Here is a 21232-nt window from a genome sequence, read left to right on the forward strand (position 1 = left end):
ACGGACGGCGCGGAGGCGCGGAGGCGACGCGTCGCGTCGCGTCGCGGCGCATGACTCCGGATCGTCACGGGCCTCGTCATCGTGCTCGTCCTCCTCCGCGACGTGGTGGCCGTCGTGGTTGTCGTGGTTGTCCTCCGCCTCGTGATCGTGCAATGCGGATCGTCGCGGGCACCGCGGCCGGTGGACGAGGGGCACTGGAGGGCACGGGGGGCACCGCATGGAGGAACGAGGTGGGGACCCGGCGAGAGGTCGACGAGAGAGGCACCAATATCGAACCGACGGCCGTGGTGCGCGGCCAGAGTGCATTCCGTGAACGGTAGACGCGCGTATCGCAACTCCTAGTCTCGCGGACGATATGCGTGGCTACGTGACACGCTCGAGGTGAACCGCGGCTTCGGGTTTGTACGTCGTACGTGGATTGGACGCGAGGCGAAACGCGAGAGTCGCGAGGAGAACTAGCATCGGTGCATACACTCGCGACACACACACACACACACACACACACCCGCGCTACCCGCATAGTCTCTCACGCGACTCTGTTTTTTTATTTTTTATTTCCTACCCATTTCGCTGGTGTTCGACCGGCGAGCGGCCGGAGACCAGAGGGACGCGCAGATCGCGCGGCTGCCGATGGTACGCGTCGGCGGTGGTGGTGCGCGTAGGGTGTGGTGTGCGGAGAACAGGTGTCCACGAGCGGAGCTCGGCCGTGAAACGAGCAGAAGCCGGAAACAGACGGGGCCACGGGGCCGTGTGTCGCGGCGGCATGAATATCGCGGCCGGCCGCGGAAAGTAGAGAGAGGAGAAAGGCTGGTGGGCAGGTGAAAAGAGCGTGGCCAGGGGCGATGTCGACGCCGACCGGGAGCGGAAGCCCTGCCGGCCGCAGCGGCAGCCCTGGGACGCCACGTGGTGGCCGGCTACGGGACAGGGTGAACTTCTTCGAGCAGGTGTGGTCGGAAGGGCGGGCGGCCAGCTCCGAGGAGCTGTTCCAGGATGTGGACGGTAGCAGACGTAGCGTGGGCCGCTTTCGGTCGCCCACCGCCGTCAGGCCCGCGTCCAGGGCCAGCGACTCCTCGTTCGAGGAGAGCTACGAGAGATTGATCGAGGAGGGCGAGCTGAACGGCGCCAAAGTGGTGAAGTTCGAGAAGATCACGGTGAGGAAGAGCGTGAGGGAGGTTGGTCCCGGCGGCGTGGCCCATCACCACCGTGTACTCACCGAGTCCAGCAGGACGCCCAGCGAGGAGCACGCCCTCGAGGACTCGGCTTATCAGAGCCACAGCCACGGCGCCCCGAGCCACGGGAGTAAATCCAGCTCCGTCACCTCGTTCACGAGGTTCCCGTCCGAGGAGAGCTTGTCGCAGAGGAGGGGCAGCAGCCCTCACCAGCATCTCGGGCCGGACGATCGAACCCCGTCCGAGTGGTATGCCGAGTTTCACAGCCAGAGCCTCCACAATGCGTCTAGGATCGAATACGTGCGCAGTAAGAGCGAGTACGATGCACACATCGCTGAGATCAAAGGTATTTTTGCCTTGGTTTCTTCTTCGTCTCTTTGGGGCTTTTTTTTCTCTCTCCACGTTTCTCCTGATTTCGGGAGTTGCTTCGGAGTGGAGGCGTGGGGGGGGGGGGGGTGGGGGGTGGGATGCGGCACTCGGAGGGGCACGCCTGAGAGTGCGCTTGATTCGGTGGATTCGCGAGATCTCCAACAGATTGGGCGGCTAGAATCGATGCTGGTGTTGGGATATTTAGTTCTGTGCGCGTGAATGCCGCTGACGACGAGGGTTCTTTTAATCCATCCTTAGAATTTGGGAATAAGAATCCCTGATAGCGCGATGACTAATTCAAACTGACTTGGGTAATTAAAACAGTCAACCGGACCTACGGAGTTTACATAACAGTCCTCTCGTTTCATCGTACGCAAATTCTCATGCCAGTTAATCTATCGTGAATTGCACTCACGCTTCCCCCTCTGGGGCGCTTGCAAGTCACTTAAGTTTAAAAGAAAAACTACTTCCAGTCCCATTGCCAGAGCCTCCCATCGTTGCAGAAATCGCCAAGTCTTTGAATAGGTATGCCAGTCGATACTTCCACGCGCAATGGGCACGCAAATACGTGCTGTAAACAGCACACCGGTTCAAGTAGACAAGATCAGCTTAAACATTTCACGGCCCCTCTGTCTGCGTGCCAGTAATTCTCAATCAAAAAGCCATCAAAGAGCGATTGATGCTTCCACGGTCGAATGAGCCTCCGCCGATACAAAGCGCGACTACCGACGTCCTCCGGCGACGGTCATCGATCGTCCACCGTGGAAATTGAAATAAAATTACAACTGTGACCCACATTCGCCGACCGCACACGGTGGCAATTCATTACTCATCCGACTGAAAGGACACTCCACGTTTCTCTCTTCATCGTCGCCAAGGGAGAGCCAGGCGAGCCGGCCGCCATTACGATCAATGATCTCGAATCTTCGTCTTCGAGCCGCTCCACTCGGCTCCCCAATTCTTCTGACACCCCGCAACATCGGCCTTGCCTTCTTCGCGTTACTTCAAGTCAACGACGCTCCGCACCACGTCACGCCTCGTTAACGCCGCTAAATTCTTCCGCTCTTCATCGACCACTCTCCCATCCACGCTGGGCGCTCGGCTCCGCACGATTTTGAGTCACCGCTTTTTTCTTCGGCCAAGCCGTATGGACGAGAGAACCCGGCACTTCGCGATCGATAGTTATTCGCCGCTGTTAAGCAGCGTATTAGCAATTCCGCCGCGGGGACCGTGGAAGTTTTCTTGGCCGGCGGCTATCGTGCTCGCTAGTGTCAGCGAACGCTACGAAACGCTTGGGAATATATCACGCAGCCGCGTTTCTTTCCGCAGCGCCGCGGAGAAATAATCTGCCGGGATTAGATAAGCAAGCCGCGACGTGACTTCGCTGGTTCTCGTTCCAGCCGCGAAGCTTTTAGTAGGTTTGCAAAATTTCGATGGAAACATTTAGAGGACGACCGTTGATTTTTCAGAATCGAGGGGATCGCTCGGGGTAGATGAAGCGGACAATGGCGTGCGCTACCTGCTCTGTCGGCCAGCTTGATTGATTACGTTAATTTGCGGTTTTCGTTCGGTAATCGCGTTGCCCACGCTCGCTGCTGTGCGTTACGTGGGACAAACTGGAAAGATCGGTTGCACCGGAGCATTCAGGGCCACGGTCGGTGTCGTTTCGTACGAAGCAGTTTCGCATTTAACCAAACGCTCGCCTCTGTCGCGCGAAATGGTGTCTGGACACGGTGCAGCACGCTGATGATCTCGTTACGGTGCTCGAAATAATTGGGGGATCACGTTTCTGGACAATTCGGGAGGATGAAGTCAGCGGCGGGGATTAAAGATCGTCTGGGTTCGATGAAGCTTAATCGCGGCGTAGAAGAGAATTCGAGGCTCTGATCTCGTTTCCAAACTGCGGTCGCGTTTAGCAGGGACAGCTGGTCCAGCATAAAAACGGAGGAATGTAGGGCAGCGGGTTAACAAGGACAAACGATTCCATTTTTATTATCACTGCGGGCTGAATTTATCTCCGAAGTCGCGGCAGGGTTTTAGGAAACACGCTGTAGCGATATTTTCACGGGACACGTGACATAAGTAGCATATTGAAGTGTTCCAAGTATCATGTACCTCGCTGAGCAATGCGAAAGGAATCTTCTGCGTTTATACCTCGATGAAAACTCCCCGACTAATCGCCAGTGCCTTTATTATATTATACTACAGCTAAATAAAAAAATCGGAAAGGAAAAGACGAGCGAATCTTCGACACAGATAGGAAAATGTCGATACCTAGTGGCGAGGCTTGCAGTTTCCTTCTACCTAGCCCCGACACTCTAACGAGATTGTATAAGTAAAAGTACACTGACATTGAAAGTAAACGTTGCGCAAAAAGAGCTGGCAATCCTGACGCTGCTCCCATTCAACATTTAACCTAAGAAAAGACGGCGGAAAAAGTGTTACCCGCGAGCTGCCAGAGATCGTTTCTTCAACGAAATCGACGTGGTACGGTGTGTTCGCGATATCTTCTTACGAATGCTGCTTAGTCACTCGACTCTTCGCAGCACACTTCTGCCTGCCACTACAGCGTGGTTATCGCGATTGGGGCAATCGGACTGAAATTCGCACAGTGGCCATTTCGTTGCGAGATTAAAATAAACGACTGCTCCGTTCCACCGCTGTCAACGTCGATTATTCATTGCGTGGTAATTTAAACAATTTGCGGAGGTCAGTAACTGTGACGGGCAGCAGGTAGAGGGTGCCTTCGTTAAAGAAATTTCTCATTAAAAAAATTGCGAGAAAGTGGGACGAAGTTGTCACGAAAGCGAAGGGTTGCCCCTGCAGCGGTTTAAAAGTTCATCCGCGCCCAGACGCAGAGTCGCTCCGAATTCGATGTGCCGCGATACATTTTGGCACAAGTTCTTCCTCGACGGCGGCACCGCGAGGCCCCCGTACGTAAACGATTACTCAATGATCGGGAACCAGGGCAACGAACCGTGGATCTGTTCCCCGCGAATAAATGAAACGAAGCCTGTTAGGTCAAGATAACGAGCAGACCCGTACGACCGGAACACCCGCGCCCTGCGTCAGCGCTCGCTCTGACACGGCGCCTCCAGTGGCGGCTTGCGACACTTAAAACCCTCTCCCTGCTCCGCAGTTTCGTGTGTCAACCATCGTCGAGCAAGAAGAATGCAACCGGCATCTCTCGGAATTCCAGCTCGAAGCTCCGTAAACTTTATCTCTCGAGACTTACGCGCGCCTGTCTCATTAATTCCGTACAAAGATGATTGATTCCGCGCAAATTGCAATGGAAGGCACCCTCGAGTAATTAGAGGAATATTCTCTGCTCGATTTGAAGCTCGGGCGATAAGAATGCCCCACTGCAACGGAAGATTGCACGATTTCAGTTTGAAACAGAGAGTCGAGCAACGTCTGCGAACGAAGAGGAACGGGTTGGAGTTAAGAAAGAGCGGCGGCGAGAGTGAGGTCACGGCCATCGGTAGTCTGCAGTTATTAAATCGGTTACATCACTAGTGGCCACGATTCGGATTTCGTTAACGCGACGTACGTACAAGCGTCCTTCGTGCGATCCAAAGCCGCGGTGTTTCGCTGAAATTTATAGGCGTCGCGTAGCCGCGCATTTAAAAATGTTACGTCAACGCTAATATCGCCCGCTCGAGCGCCGATAAACGATCGCTGGGAACGCGGCGCGAATAAATTCGCGCGACCCGTTTCGCGGATCCGCGAGTGAAACAGAAATTCGCGGAAAGATCGCGGCTGAATAGCTGCGCCCAACCGAGCGACGCTCCGCCGGTTTGTTCGAGTGAAAGGATACTTGGAATCCCTGTAGAATTCCCTTAGAGAATCTACAGTTGCGCGAGCAAAATAAAAACAAAAGAAAAGGAAGATCATAACAGTCGGAATTGGGAGCAACAACGCGACTGAACGAGAATGACCGTCGAAGAGGGTTAAACCCGTACGCGATGGACTATGTAAATAATCGTTAATCTCCTGTAAAAATGTAGGATTCGTAGACACGGATGGCGCGTGACGATCGCAGGGAGTAGCGTAACGAAGCGTGTTGTATACCAGCGTGTCGCGTATAAAGCGTAATGTGGTAACTCGTACTAATAGTAAACGATGACGTTATTAGGCGTCAGTTCAAGGCTGTGCTCCCAGCCGTGCTCTCCTTCTCCGCAACCTTTTTGCCACTGGCTCTCCTTGTCTCTCCTCCCACGACTCCCTATTCTCTTCTCCATCACAATCGTTTCGACATTCCGCGTCCTTTTCCTTCCTCCGTCTGTCTGTCCTTCTCGGGGCCGTGTTTCTTTCACTCTCCCAGCGCCTTCCACTCTCCCAGCGCCTTCCACTCTCCCAGCGCCTTCCACTCTCCCAGCGCCTTCCGCTCGCTGCCTCGCCACGTAACGGCCGTGTCTCTGCCGGTCCTTTTTTTTAAGTCTCCCAGTTGTTTGTAGCGACTGCTTTCATTCGAGCAGCCTTCGTCGTTACTGCGAGATACGATTGTGTATGGGAAAAGGGAAGTGTTGTTTCTTTTATTAAAGTTGCAAAGATCGCGTTGGCTCGCGATTGCAGAGCGCTGATAAGGCGAAGGTCGCAGAGATCCGCGTGTCTGATATTTCGGAGATCCTGCCACTCGATATTCCCCTCTGCAGCCTTCTGCCTCGCGATACAGATCTCTCTCCTGCTTCGCTCCGCCTCGCCTCGCTTCGGCCAAGTCCGTCTATCCCGTCGATTGTCCGCAGTCCGTCCTCTTCCGTCTTGGACGGCATCGAACCGCTCGGAACGAGAAGCGCAGAACTGCAGCAGCGAATTAACGAGAGTGGACGACTCCCTGATGAGGAATCGTTGCGACCTGCCAATCCAATTGGGTCGGTCGATAATCTGCTCGCGAGCCGCCGTTCATATTACGAGGCTTTAATCGCGAATGAAAGACAAATTCGATCCGCGCTCTCGGCACGTGTGCTGTATCGGCGCAAGCCCTCGCTTCCTGGCTAATCGGATTTCATTTTTTTTTCTCACCAAGGTCGCGCAGGCGTTTAATACACTGCACTAGACGTCTCCTTCTGCCGGTCATCGCGCGTCTCCGCGCAGCAAAGTTTCGATTCTGTACCACGGAGCCTCTGGAAGATCCTTGCGGCCTTCGAGCGTCTTAAATTGGGCGCAGCGTTCGTTCAACTATAAACAATCCCGATTCGCGGTGCTGCGAGGCGCGTGGAATGAATTAACCATAGAATCGAATGGCTCGAATGGCGAGAGACGTGCGCGACGCACACCGGGCGTCATTTTTGCGCGCACATTGCGTGCAGGTGTGTTCCCATTCAGGAACGACCGGCAATTATCGCCGATAGGCACCGGCACCGTCTTGGAAATTGAATGGAGTACCCGTTTACTAGACCAGACGTAGACCCGGCACTTTGCATTAAACGGTGTACTGTGCTGAATGCGCGTGACGGACGCGGTTAACTCGCAACGACAGGGAGCAGAAGCACCTTCATCTTTCCCCTATCTATCATTTCAACTAACCAGTTAAAAACTGCAGACGTTCGAGCAAAATTCACTCGGTACATCGCGATCGAAAATGATCACGCAAGCCGATAACAACCCTCCCGTCTTCGAGTGCCCATTCAAAGAAATGCACGCGGACCGATGGACTGGTACGACTTGCCTCGCGAATTCGTGAACACTGTTCGCGCAAAATTGTAATAAATCGCCGTTGCAATTGAACACAATAGCGCGCGCTATATTTAGAAAGCCTCGGAGATTCTATTTATAGTAGCGATGCTTAAGGCATGCCGATTGCACGTTCCAAGAATCGAGCGTCGACCTAAAAGATCGTAGAATCGCGATCTAGCCTCGCTTCTGCGCGGCCAACCTTGCGATCGGCGGGATGGGGCTAGAAAAATGCCTCGCCCGCGATCCCTCGACCCCAATCGGCTCGCGTACAAGCAGAATCCGCGGCCCGCTCGAGGACACGCGGACGAGGATTTCGCCTAAAGCGCGATCGCTGGATACGGCTCGAACGGCGATATCGAGGCTTTGCGCGAGAGGCGCACGAGTCGGTGGCTCGCACGCCACGATTTCGCCAATTTGCTTGACAAGCACGCGCGCGCGGCATGCGATCTTACCTCATCCCCCTCTGCGCGCTCATTAGGAAGTAATTAACAAACAATCACGCGTACAAACACACGGTCGGTCGTTTTTAATGGAGAGTGATCGCGATGATCGCGAGCAGACTCATCGACGGATCCTGTTTGCGCCTCGAGCGCGGTTCGAGGATCGTGGCATCCATCTTTCTTGAACGTTTGCTGTAGGGGAAGATTTGTGGAGATTCGATGATGGTTTTTGAGTTTCAATCGACAATGCATTCAGGGACCACATTTTGGAGAAGAAAGTTTCATTGAACAGGAACTTTGTTACGTTTCACTTTTTAAGGAGGTTCGATACCGGAACAAGGGATAAGAAATCTTTGAAAAGTATTTTAATGTAACGTTCGAAGCGTATTCCGCATCGTGTCAAGATTTCGAGTCAATTGACCGCACGATTTTTCAAATTGAAATCGAATTTGCGTTCTTATACGCAGGCTCTTATGGGAGAAGCGATGAAATTTCTATAAAATGTTGCACAGGACCCTTGAAAATGATAAGAAAGTTTTTGGCGAAAATGTTTGAAGTTCCGGCATTTTCAAAATATGCGATTTTTTCACACCGTTTCTGGTTCATATTCTTACAATTGGCACATAAATTGAAAAGCAAATTATTGTTTTGTTTCACATAACTACCAGAGACGCTACAACCGGCGGCGTTGCGTCTCGAAAAGAAATCTATTTCAGATACTGCTCTGTTTCTTCTGTACTTATTATAATTTTACTGTTATAAAAATTTTGTTTGCTTGTTATAATGTTAAATAAAGTACCCTTAAAGTTACGAAAGGATTAGCACATTGGTATCTTTGCAAGAAATTCCGAAAAATCGATACAAACATAAGCCGTTTATACGGGCTTCTCTCCTTAAGACGATCAAGGAGATCCATCGATGTCTGTTAGATAAAACTTCTGTTTAAGGATTCTGATACGGTTGTTTGACTGTGATGGACGTAGAGATCGCCAAGGTCCTCAGGGAATCGTTGCTTTCAACCCTCGAACAGCCGATTAGGCGCGTGTACGCGGCTGCATGCATGGGCAAATGGCGTGCAGTTCCATTCGATAATTGGAACTCGGGTTTCTACGTTCTTGCGAACGTAGCCCTTTTAGAAAGTCGTTGCAGGGAACATTATTATCGCGTTGTGTAAACTTGTTGCTGAAACTGGCGGCCGGCTATTTTAAGCCACAATCATCGCTAAAAACAGAAGTTAAGCAGCGCTAAATGTACTTCACCTTGGCATAAGTATATCGAATGTTCAAGCGATCGTATTGGCAAGAGCAAAGCAGTAAAGCTTAACAGGTATTATGATTGCTGCGATCGTATTGGCAAGAGCAAAGCAGTAAAGCTTTACAGGTGTTCTCATCGTTGCGACCGTTTCGACCGTTTTATTCGCCTGCCGGATAACGCAATCCCCTTATCGCGTTACGAATGTCAAGGTTGGCGTTCCTTATCTCAACCCGTTGGCTTTGCGTGCAAATTTCCTCTGCCGATTCGATGGAAGTCTTGCTGGCCTTTCAATTATTTCGAGAAAGGATCTGCGGCGTCGGTTGTAATTAAACTTATTCAGAGAGCCCGCTGTAAATGACGGAACGCGGAATGAAGAGTTGGAATCGGCGTCGTAAAACTCGTGACAGGATCCTGGTCTCCATCGTATCCCTTGATCTTCGTCTCGCAAACGAAAGAGTGTCCCTCCCCGTGGACTAGTCAAACACAGCGGCGCGTAAATATAGCGTAGCGCGGTCTTAATAAAAAAAAAGCCACGTTGGAATACACGGTTGATGAACCAAAGGAAATCGTAGATTCGTCACGGATATCGTTTCCCTCCCTGCTCGAATTCAATCTCCTTTGCAAACAGGGAGCGCAGATGGCCATGATTTCTTTCGCGTCACACCAGCACAGGATTCCTTCCACCGATTCAGGCTCTGTAGCCATCTGACCGAGATGTGGGATACTGCAACGAAGGAAGAAGCAAATCTCGATTTTCTCTCTCCTTCGGAAGATATTATTAGATACATTGACAGATTTACTGCTCGAATTGGCGGCAGGCCTTGAGTCGAACAAAAGAGAATAAAGCTGAACAAAGTATTACTATCCAATTAGACTATTCGCCAAATTCGAGCAAAGGGGCGAGAAGAAGGTCCTGAATCGAATCATAGCGGACTGAAGCGGAGGGAAGGATAATCCCAGGAGCCTAGACAACTTCCCTCGTCTCCAAACAACATCGTCTAACGTACGACTCTATCTACTGTTAGATCGATTCACGAGAACTCCCAATTAGTTCGCGAAATCGGAGTCGAGGTAGGTGATCGACGCCGAGAAGAAGAACGGTCGATTTCCTCTCCCTCGGAACACGCTATCGAGCATATGAGCTCATCAGTGGGAATCTGTCCCACTTCAGCCGATCGGCTCCCGCCTCTTCGCGCCGCTTCAGCTTTCGACATCGTGCAGGCCCCGAGAGGAAAGCGCTAAAAATACGAATTTATACGCGCGCCCGCCTTATGCGCGTGTACCTCTTTTCGTGGAAAAAAGGGGCGCGGTGGGGGGGGGTGAGGTGTGGGACGAGAAAGCCGAGATAATTTTAAATGTCAGTGGGGATCGAACGGGGAAAAGAAAAACGGCGAAGGAGACGGCGAAGAAGATTCTTCCACGTCCCCTGCTCGGGGAGAAGATTATTATGCACGGCTGTTCTCGCAGAAGTTAAGTAACGCACGCTTGGACCGCAACCTCTGCGTCAATTGTCCCTTTTAATTGTGATTTTTCGACCCGGCCAGCTTTGGTTATCTCGCGACGTCGCGCTCTTACTGATAACTCTTATCTCACGCGAGGACACGTCTTCCAATGCTCGTTCGAAGAACTCTCAGCTGAGCACTCAGCTGAAAAACACCGAGAATCTAAATCTTCGTACGGCGACGAACCATTTCGCCTATTGCACTTCTAACGGCAGTAGAAAATGACGGATTGATATCGTCGAAGGTGATTAGTTTCCAGAAGAAGTCGCAGTATCTTAAGGTCTTTAGCAGAGCTCGTGGACACGAGCCTCTTCAAAGAGATGCAGCGTACGACGAGATGTCTCGGATTACAAATAAAATCTCTAACAGATTCATTTGCAAGCCTACTAATGATCGCCGCCAGTCTGCATGGCCGCCATATGACTCGCAGTAGACAGCTGTCTGTCTAGCGCAGGCTCAATCTACTTGCGTTTCATTCCTCTGGCGAGCAACCGAACCATCATAAAAGTCGCGAACGTTCGGGACCGGTGTACGAAAAGATTCACCGTCTTTCATCTGTCATCTTAATGGCCAGCAGTTTTACGACGCCAAGCTTCACATGCGAACTGTACATTTCTTTTCAGCAGCGCTGCACTTAACTGTGTCGATACACGAAGCTCGTATTTTATCTGAATTCGGGACACCCATCGCGGTGTCATTAACTGTCTAATAAAGCACCCGGCATTAGTAATTCACGTACTGCGACGTAATCATCTGTTCGCACCTCGTATTCATTCCTTTCCTTCTCTTTTTCCTTCCCATTTCCCTTCAGGAATCGACGGGGCCCCGTTTATCTCTTCAAGCGAGTTTTTTTGCCCCGTCTAGCGACTCGGACAGACGATGAACAACTAAATTACATGCTTCACCCGGAGCGTGTAATTTCATGGCGCGTTACACGTGCATTTCTCCGATCCTCCGCTTCCAGTAATCTCGCAACGCGCCGTGAATTAATGAAGCATCGTGTTTCATTCGCCTCTGCTCGGTGCGCACCGTGCGTTTGCTGAATAATTGCAGGGGGATTGCCAATTTCTCTCTAATTTTCTCGCGTATTGAACGAAGAACAAAGAACTCATTGCGATTCTCAAAATCCACGAAGGTCCTTGAAATTCTAGTAGACTCCAAAGTGATTTAACCATTCCGTCATATGCTGCAACTATTTTACAATCCATTACTATCACTCGTTATCTATAATTTCTTTCCTACATATTGCCAAATACTGAGCATTCGATGAACACTTTAAAAGAGAATCGTGAACCTGATTCCCTTGCAAAATTTGTATTACTGCCTCCCAGATGAATATACCGTTGTGCTTGGTCTACACTATCAATACACTATCCAAACTGGCGCATCTCGTGCACCTCGCGCACCCTCCCCGAGAGAATGCATCCGCTGCACTTGTGACGCGCGAAGTGACAGAGCATCGTGGACGTGCAGTTCAATCACGTATGCGTGCCAGCAACACGTAACCCTGTGCGTGTGCACGGTGCCTCTTCCTTTTAATTGACGGCCGGACTCGCAATTTCTCCTCTCCCCCTTTCGCTTTTATCGTCCCGGCGACCGTTGCCGAAATATAAGCCGCGGGCCCCCGTGAAACGTAATTTATAATCCGATCCACGATCGAGATCGCGCCGATACCGCCCTGGATCCTGGTAGCTTTTCGCTGAGACTCTACGTAATTGCGGACGGCGCTGTTTCTTTTTTTATCGTTTCGTGACCAGGGGTGCATAAATTATGAACGCTGGGAGGGCTGGTTTGCAAATTTTCTTGGGTCAAGTGGAGTGCCAGGTCGAAAGGAATTGGGTGTACTTTGTCGCGTGTTTTCCATTTTTCCCTCTGCGTTTTAAGAACCGTTCCGCAACTTCGGGTAGTGCAAAAGTTCTCGTTTAGTGAATACACGAGGGTGGTGCAGGAATCGCTATGAATCAGCGCGCCAGTTTCGCAGAGAAATGGATGTAATCTTATGTATGACCGCGGCTGAAGAGCGATGTATATTTTAGCGGTCTACGTAAGAATATTAGCGTTTACTGCCAATAGAAGCGGTCCAATCAAAGCGGTATAAGTACAAGCTAAATTTACAACGCCAGAAACTGATCTCATCCACTCCGTTCCGACGAGTCTGGCTGCAACGAGCGATCGATGAATTTTTCATGGAACATTTCCCTAATATTTTCGCTCGATAGCTTCCAAAAGCATCGCACCCGCCGTCATTTGCAATTCATACACTCTGCAACGCTCACGAGACTATGCAATTGACGATGACGTAATGTAAGTCAAGACTGAATCACTTGCCAGGGCACTGCGTACGGAATTGTACGCGTACACACGTACCTACGGCTTTCTTTTTCATCTCTGTTATCGATAGCACAAAGCGTCGCGCCACTGTTATTCTTGTATTCGAAACGGATATCAATTTTTCTAACGCCGCGGAGACAATTTATGGAGCCTCCATTCTCCACGACTTCTTTCTATCTCCAGCAGTCCGGGTCTGTTAGACATAACAGGGAATATATTTTCACAGCAAGATACAGTTTCCGAGCGCCATTGCACGCTGCAAGGACAGACATGATACCCCTTACGCAACCGTGCATAAAATATTTCATTTATCTCGGATGACACCGTGAAGCGAATTCATGTGGAAGCCATTAGACGTGGCAGCCTTGAGGTTCGGCACGTTTCGAAGATTAATAGCGGTAACCGCATGCGGGATTTCGAGTCGTCGAGGTGTGGAAAATAGGATAGGATACACGAGCCTATGTAAGCACTGGAAACAGCCAGTTGCCTTCTAGAACGTTTGAAAAAACAATTTCAATCTTCTTCCTAGGGACCTAGGCAAACAGGCAGAGAGTAATATTTCAGTTAACAGCTACTCCCGATTACCCACTCCCTTATTCGCCCGCTACGCTAATATTTAAAACGTAGAATAAGCTGATCAGGTTCACGTAAACAAATCTCACTGTGGGACCCCGATTTCCTTTTCAGACGAGCAGGAACGCGTGCAGAAGAAGACCTTCGTCAACTGGATCAACTCCTACCTCTCCAAGGTACGTGAAACTTTCAGTTTCTGTCGGAGAACAATTCTAGTAGTCCCAGCGAGATTCCAAGGAACGCGACACTGCGAATACTTCCGTTCCTCGAGGAGAGGTCGTTGATAGCAGCCCTGGCGGCTCCCAGGGGATATTTTTGCCCGTACACAGCACGTTACGCAAACTTCTTTCTTCTTCATCGTCCCCTCTGTATAATAAGGGCATCGGCGAAATTACCCCTCATCACGAATATCAGAAGTTGGCTGGGATAACTCGTGCCTGGCTCGCCCAGTCTCGATACCGCTTCCCCCTACTTCCGCACTTCCGGATACTTGGAAACTTGAATTAGAAATCCCAGACCCGCTTCCTTGCGACTTGCATGCGCCGAGAGAGGCACGACATTGCGTTCAACCCTGTCTCATTGATTCCAAAGCCATCTTGCAATTAGCGGCGGCGTTTTATGCCCAACTTACGTTCCCCACGAAAGATCGTTTTAAAGAATTTTTATTCTCCCTCTCGAGAAGCATCTTGGATTCGGTCGATTCAGCAAGGTCGGCTCGGTGTTTAAAATTGCAAGGGACCGTAAATTTCGACGGGTTCCTCCTGTAATTCGACTCGCAGCTTCGGACCTGCCGCGATGACTTCATCTTTGGATTATTCCAGGAATCCTTTGCACCGTGTTTATACACGAATCTTTTGTAAATTTGATTTGAAATTCTTTGTATGCTTATGCATTATTTGTACGAAAAAAGAAGAAGAAATTTGTGGCGGTGCGATTTTATATGCTTATTCTTGGGAAGCGGGAATCTTTCCGTTTGAAGTATCCAGTGTTTGCTTCGCCGTTACAATGCCAGGACATGTTCTAAGACTTTCTTTTTAGCAATGTCTCGTTCGTAGAATACTAAAGAGGTTTATAGCGATGATCGAATCCACTTGCAGAGAATTCCACCGCTCCGAGTGGACGATTTGATCGAGGACCTGAAAGATGGGACCCGCCTACTCGCGCTGCTCGAAGTGCTATCCGGCGAGAAGCTGGTGAGTCTTTATAGGTGCTCGCAAATCCGTAATTCAGATCGATAGAATGCTCTTAACACGAAAGGGACCCGTTTCTGCTTGCAGCCTGTGGAGAGAGGCCGTAACCTGAAAAGACCACATTTCCTGAGCAACGCCAACACCGCCCTTCAATTCTTACAGAGCAAGAAAGTGAGCAATTCTTCCCTCCACTTGCCAATAAATAAGATACCAATTCACTGTCTTCCTTTAAACATATTCGGAATTAATGGAGAGTTAAGGGAAATAAAATTGAAGTGCTAGCGTTTGTAGGAATTTGATAATAAACAGTATTAGAGCCGACGTGAACTTTTGATTTTCCAAATTTCATAATAATAAGTATCTTTGCATAGGGCCCCACAAAGTTTGCGGTGAATCTTTCATAGACCGCGGGGCCTTTTAAAACGCGGGGTCAGGTTTCATGTTTGAGAGGAAATAATATACACCACTTTTGTAATTATTTTTCCTTCGTATCATTCACAGATTAAATTAGTGAACATAAATTCATCGGACCTTGTGGACGGAAGACCGCCCGTAGTGCTGGGTCTGATATGGACTATCATCCTCTACTTCCAGGTAAATACTCCTCCGTTCGAATGGACTAAGGTCGAAGCTACTCAAAAAGCACTCTTACAACTAGAATGCGGTAGTTGCTTAAATATGACGCTCGTGCCCACGTATCGATTGTCGAATCAGCGCGTTACGATATACGAAGTAGCACTGCGATCGTTTGCAGCGGGGATTAATTTACGCGCTAAGAAAGATAGACTCTATCGTGAGATTTCCATCGAGTCCCCGCCGAGAAGCATTTTCGTCTTTTCCCATTAAGAGAAAAGGGGTCGTTGACGCGATAGTCCGTCGAGCCTATATAATCCTCTAAAGAAATTAGTCCTCGTTAAGAGCGAAGTGAATTACTTTCCATCTCTGCTAACCGTGTTTATTCCACAAAAACAAGCTACGATCGAAGGATCGAAGGAAGGTGAGTGGCTACAAAGACAAAAACCAAAGAAAACGATTGCTGTCTAACTGGTACGGTCTCTTCGATGAGACGGAAAAGCCGTAGAGAAAGTCTCTGTGTACAGAGGAGAGTACGACGTTATAGCACGCACCTGCATGATCTTTACGCGTCACACTAGTACGCACGCTAGAATACCCCCCTTCTCATCCGTGGATTCTCCTTCTGGTCGCCGTGATCGGGCACGATTCCTCGGTCGGCTGATCGCCTCTTTTTCTAGATCGAGGAGAACACCAGAGCTCTGGAGTATCTCGGGCAGACGTGGGGCAGCCAGAGCAGCCTGGAGAGTCTGAGCACCCAGGGCTCAGCGGCCAGCGAAAGAAGGCGCATCAGTAGCGAGAAATGGAAGCAGGGGGCAAGGAAGACTCTGCTCCAATGGGTCACCAACGCCCTGCCAAAGTCAGTATTCGCAGGAACAGATCTGGATTGCCACTGAAAAAAATAAAGGAGACTCCCATCGTAAACTCGCGCTCTGCTTGTGTCACCTATTAACTACCCCCAATCGCTCGCACGCATATTCATTTCACAGATCATTCGCATAATCGAGTCACAGTTATCTTCCCCAAGCTCCTTCAGTTTTAAGTGAAAACAAGTAAAGTAACGTTGACGATCGAGGGATATGTAAAACACTTTCAATTTCAATGTCCCAGGGACATAGGCATAAAGGTCCGCGATTTCGGCGAGAGCTGGCGAGACGGCAACGCCTTCCTGGCCATCATCGACGCGATCAGAGCGAACCTGGTGAACATCGCGGCGATGAGAGAGGCCTCGAACAGGGCTCGCCTGGAAACGGCCTTCCAGGTGGCGGAAGTGGAGCTGGGCATCGCCAGACTCCTCGATCCGGAGGACGTGGACGTTCCCCAGCCCGACGAGAAGTCGATCATGACATACGTCGCGCAATTTTTACACAAATACCCAGAGCCAGGGTCCGCAGCTGCCGATTCGTTCGCTGCTGTACAGCACGAGTACGACGCGCTGTTTGGCTGGCTCAGCGACAGGGTCAGACACCTGGAGCAGTTTGACAGGAATAATTCCTACCCATTGAATTACGCGGTACGTTGCCTCCAGGCCCCTGCTATTCATTCAGCTGACATTATTATTCCGCAGAGGACTCAAGAAGAGCTTGATTTCGCGTTTCAGGAGTTCGCCGCGTTGAAAACGGACGCTGACCAGCAGCTGCTGGTGTACAACAAGCTGCAGCGCCTCGTCGAGACGCCCAGTATGATAAGCATCACCAGAGACTCTTGGAGAACCATACAGAACCTGTGGAAGACCTTCGAAATACTTGTGAGTTTGCTGCACCCACTAGAAAAGTAAAACTCTTGTAATTCTTCATGGATCTTCTTTGCTTCTTGAGGTTCCATATAGTGCCCATACAACTTTCAGTGAAGAACTTTGAAAAATCGAAACTTAATAGACATAGCTCACATTTGAAAGCTTCCCAGTCAAATGAACTTCATCTTCAACATCCACAGATGTTGCACTGGCTGTGGCTGCTGGACTCCGCTCTCCCAGGCGAGTTGGGCGAAGCAGGCAGATGGTTAGCGCGCGCAGAGGCCCTTATAATGTCCGACAACGACATACCCGAAGAAATGACAGAGGAGACCGCCAATATAATATCGAACAAGCTGGAGGAACACAAGAAGTTCTTCCTGGATCTGCCAACCATGACGGAGCGGTTCCACGCGGTCAGGAACTCTCAGCTCGCGTTGCAGGTGCAGCAACAGCAGCTGATCAACATGGCGGCTCGCTTCGAGAGCCTCCCAGACCGAGCCGCGAAGCGTAGGATCCGTTTGAAGTTCCTAGAGCACAAGTGCTGCCTTATCGCCTTCCTGTTCCTAGTCGAGACGAAGCTGAAGGGGTGGAGCGTGAAGTACGGGACCGAGGAGAAGGTGCACCAGATGCTGGAACAGTATAGGAACTTTGTGTCGCGGAACAGAATCTTCCAGGAGTTCCAGAAGGCCTACTTGGACATGCAGCAAGTCGTGGATGACTATAAACGCGAGGGGAATGTTGGTAAGCCTCTGCGCTAAGAGATCTACTGATTTCTTTAGGTTTCCGCTGTTTTTTATTGCACCTTTCGTGCGATGGAAACTTTGGAGAAGGGTAAAGAATATTTATCTGTAGATTATGGTGTTAAGTTGCACGAAACTTTAGTGGAACAATCCTCCAGGAGATTTTCAAATGTTCCAGATCACGATGAAAGCCTGAGCATCGACCGTTTCATGCGCGAGACCAACGAGAAGTGGAAGAGCGTCTCGATGGACCTGCGCTGCGTGCAAAGCATGCTGGAGGAAGTGGTAGCTTACTGGCGCCGATGGAACGTGGTCTCCGACGAGTTCGAGGACTGGTTGGTACGCGCCGAACCTGCTCTCAAGCTCCCCGAAGAGGAGCGAATGGAGTTCTTCCAGGACATCAGCGTGTGGAAGGACAAGCACCAGCAACTATCCGACACAGTCACTTTCTTAATAGCCACTTCAGACGAGCCCGTTGCTCTGCAGCTGAAGCAACGTTACTCGAACCTGGCGGCCAGGTGGGAGTCATTATTCCAGGAAGCAAAGCAGTACATGCACGCCGGCGACTTAATACGAAACAGAAAGGACTACAGGCAAGGAGTGGAGGCCCTGCAGAGCTGGCTGAGGAACGTCGAGTCTGCTCTAGCAGCCACTGACCTAACGACCACTGAGAAGATCAAAGCTTACGGCGAGAAGCTGCAAGTGTTCCACAACGAAGTAGAGGGTATCGAGGATCTCTTCAAAAGCATCAGCAAGAAGTTCCAGACCCTCATTCAAGACCTGTCCCGCGACGAAGTGGACAAGATGATGAACACCTTGAAGAAAGAGAAAGAGGCTCTGGTGAAGGTTAGAGCCTTGATACCGATGCAGCTGCACTTGTATCATCAGCTACTGGTGCAGCAGGAGTCCCTGGAGGCTGGACAGAAAGAGATCGCCGCCTGGTTGGACGAAGCGGAGAGGATGTTGACCAGCGTGGACCTGTCAGGTGGCAGGGAACACATCTTGGCACAGCTGGACCGCCACAAGGCCTTCTTCTCGAGAACCCTATACTATAAATCGATGCTGGAGTCGAAGAACAAAGTGTTCACCAGCATCGTGAAGTCCGTGGACAGCCATGCGGACGTCGGCACAGCTGAAGGTGGGAAAACGTTGAGACAGCTGAACGAGAGGTTCAATAAAGTGTCCCAGGCTGCTCAGGTATGGGAGCAGCGGCTGCAGGACGCTGTCAGGTGCTGGACCAAGTTCAAAGAATGCGAGAGACAGGTGTCCGAGTGGCTGTCGGTAGCGGAGACCATGATCAACAACAAACACACCGGTAACAGACGCTCGATAGAGCAACACAAGACGTTCTTCAGCAACGTGAACGAGAAATGGATACAGGACTTCGTGAACGCTGGCCAGGACTTGAAGAACATCCTGCCTGTCGAGCAGCAAGCCCCTATTGTCAAGGCTGTGGAGGCTCTTCAGAAGAGGTGGAAGGAAGTGCTCACGTTCGCGCCCCTTCATCTTATGAGGCTCGAGTTCCGTCTGGACGAGGCCACGTTCCTGCAGTACCTCAAGATGATCGAGGTCGAGGTGAACTCCGAGCAGCAGGCCCTGATGAAGAACGACAACGTGGAGAGCATCCTCCAGAAGAACAGAGAGTTCTTCGTGAACCGCGGCACGGTGCTCGAGGTGGAGAAGTGTCTGCAGACCCTGAAGAAGATCAGCACGGCCTACAGCCAACTGAAACCCAGCGACAACAGCTTGGCAGAGGCTGCCCAAAACGCTGAGCGCCTCTGGGAGGACTCCGCTCAGAGAGTGGAACGGCTGAGAGAGCAACTGAAGCAGGTTCCTCAGCAGTGGGCTGCCTACAAGAAGAAGTTAGTACTCTAGGATGAATTTACTACCAGATCGAACTTCTTCAAGTTCCTTTGCCGCTTTAGCTAATCGTCGATGGTACGAACGTTCTGCTTCAGGTTCGACGAGATGGTGAGATGGATGGACCACGTGGACAGCAACCTCAGAACCATACTCCACGAGGTGAACACTTTGGAAGAATTTGAGACGGAGAAGACTATATTCCAGGTAAGAAGGCTTTAAGAAACAAACGATTGTACTTAGCACCTTGTAACTCGAACTTAAATAGTGAAATACCCTTGTACCTTTGTCTCTGCTTTCCTTGTACTGGATAGGTCCAGCTTCTAACGGTAACTATCACTGCATAAATTATTCTGTATAGAGCTGATAGAATAATTAGTTGTAACAACTGCTATATTGCTTTTATTCTCCCATCCACATCACGGTGTTCAATTTCCCTATTTCTAATGTACAAAATAGGATTACTCAATGTTCTAACTCTTGATGAGTATCTTTCCGAGTGACTGTACACTCAAGAAAGGACGTTAAAGCATACCAATAACTGTTCCCCAGAAAATATGCCGAGAAGCAGACAGCAAACGCGAGGAAATGAAGTGGCTGGTGCAAACCCTGGACAGCCTGACCTCGAATCGTTCAGACCACGAGGCCCTCTCCGAGCAGAACCATCTGGAGCAGTTGATTACCCGTTACAAGAACCTGATACCCACCATAGAGATCACGATGACGAAAACCGACATCTACTCAAAGAGTTACACCTACAGGAAGGAAGTTCGCGAGGTATGCACCCTGCTGCGCAAGGTTCGCGAACAATCGAAGATCGACGTGGTCTCCGAGAGTCCTGAGAACCTGCAGAGCGCGGTAGGTCATCAGGAGAGTCGTCTGAGCCAGCTGGAGCAGCAGAGGTCCAACATCGTCAGCATGCTCCAACGGGGCAAGGATCTTCTCAAGGACCAACACGCGCCTCCGTTCGTGTCTCTGGAGGTTCAGCAGCTGGAATCCAATTGGAACGACACGTACGGGCAGAGCGTGGAGACGCTGAAGTCTCTGAAGAGCTCGCATAAGCTGTGGAACACCTACCTCGACCAGAAAGAGGAGATTTTGAAACTGATCCAGCAAGCCCACGAAGAACTCAGCAAAATGGAGTCCACCACTTATTACGACGCTTCCCAGGTGTCTTCTGACCTTCAGAGCAAACAGGACTTCAGCTCGTCCCTGAGGAAATCAGCGGAGGAGCTGTTGAAGAAGCTGCGTGAAACTTACAGCAGCCTGGTGGACATCGCACCGCAAGAAAGGAAGGAGATCTTGAAGAAGGAAATCACGCAGACGGAGAAGAAGATGGAGACTACTCTGAAGACTGTTCAGGAGAAGGTTGTCTATCTTCAGGAGCACAGTACCAGATGGAACAAGTTCCAGGCCAAGTTGAACGAGATGCAGCTGTGGACCCAGCAGATCGCTCCACAATCTATCGCAGATATCGAGAACCTGTCGACCACGCCTGAGGAGATGGTGTATAGGACTGAGAGCCTGCAGAAGGAGATCCAAGAGAAGAGCAAGACGCTGAAGTTCTTGGAGGAACAGTCACAGAAGCTTGTCAAAGGTAAGCATTCTCTATATCTCCTAGAAAGAGATCACCTAGAATTCTCTGTAGGTATCTAAAGTGTTGGGTTTATATTTAGAGACTATCTTAATGCCACAGAGCTATTTGAAACACTTCCACTTCTGTCCAACCCTTCAATCTTATCTCTGAAAGCTTTACAGTGACCACCCACTTCGTTCTTATCTTCCCCCGTGCATAATCTACTTCCCTTGAACTCTACGAC

General features: G+C 50.3%; 2 protein-coding genes across 17 annotated transcripts in view; one reads left to right on the forward strand and one right to left on the reverse strand.

The window, feature by feature from the left end:
• Rab3-gap (Rab3 GTPase activating protein) overlaps window positions 1–21232 on the reverse strand; it is a 313138-nt gene that overhangs the window by 184502 nt on the left and 107404 nt on the right. The gene's annotated exons all lie outside the window — the stretch shown is intronic.
• The window catches only part of Msp300 (Muscle-specific protein 300 kDa), a 99972-nt gene continuing 79389 nt past the window's right edge, over window positions 650–21232 (forward strand). For 14 of the 16 annotated variants that reach the window (XM_076811792.1, XM_076811794.1, XM_076811799.1 and 11 more), the window contains exons 1-12: window positions 664–1515; window positions 13429–13490; window positions 14412–14507; window positions 14592–14675; window positions 15006–15098; window positions 15758–15936; window positions 16188–16590; window positions 16678–16824; window positions 17013–17553; window positions 17731–19414; window positions 19511–19619; window positions 19965–21009. In XM_076811792.1, coding sequence (XP_076667907.1) covers window positions 843–1515; window positions 13429–13490; window positions 14412–14507; window positions 14592–14675; window positions 15006–15098; window positions 15758–15936; window positions 16188–16590; window positions 16678–16824; window positions 17013–17553; window positions 17731–19414; window positions 19511–19619; window positions 19965–21009 — 5116 coding nt within the window. In that variant the 5' untranslated portion in view covers window positions 664–842. Of the gene's footprint in view, window positions 1516–13428; window positions 13491–14411; window positions 14508–14591; window positions 14676–15005; window positions 15099–15757; window positions 15937–16187; window positions 16591–16677; window positions 16825–17012; window positions 17554–17730; window positions 19415–19510; window positions 19620–19964; window positions 21010–21232 lie in introns of all 16 variants that reach the window. The other 2 variants (XM_076811806.1, XM_076811808.1) reach the window with 1 other exon arrangement.

The sequence above is a fragment of the Andrena cerasifolii genome, chromosome 5 (genome assembly GCF_050908995.1).
Source record: "Andrena cerasifolii isolate SP2316 chromosome 5, iyAndCera1_principal, whole genome shotgun sequence".
NCBI classification, from domain to species: domain Eukaryota; kingdom Metazoa; phylum Arthropoda; class Insecta; order Hymenoptera; family Andrenidae; genus Andrena; species Andrena cerasifolii.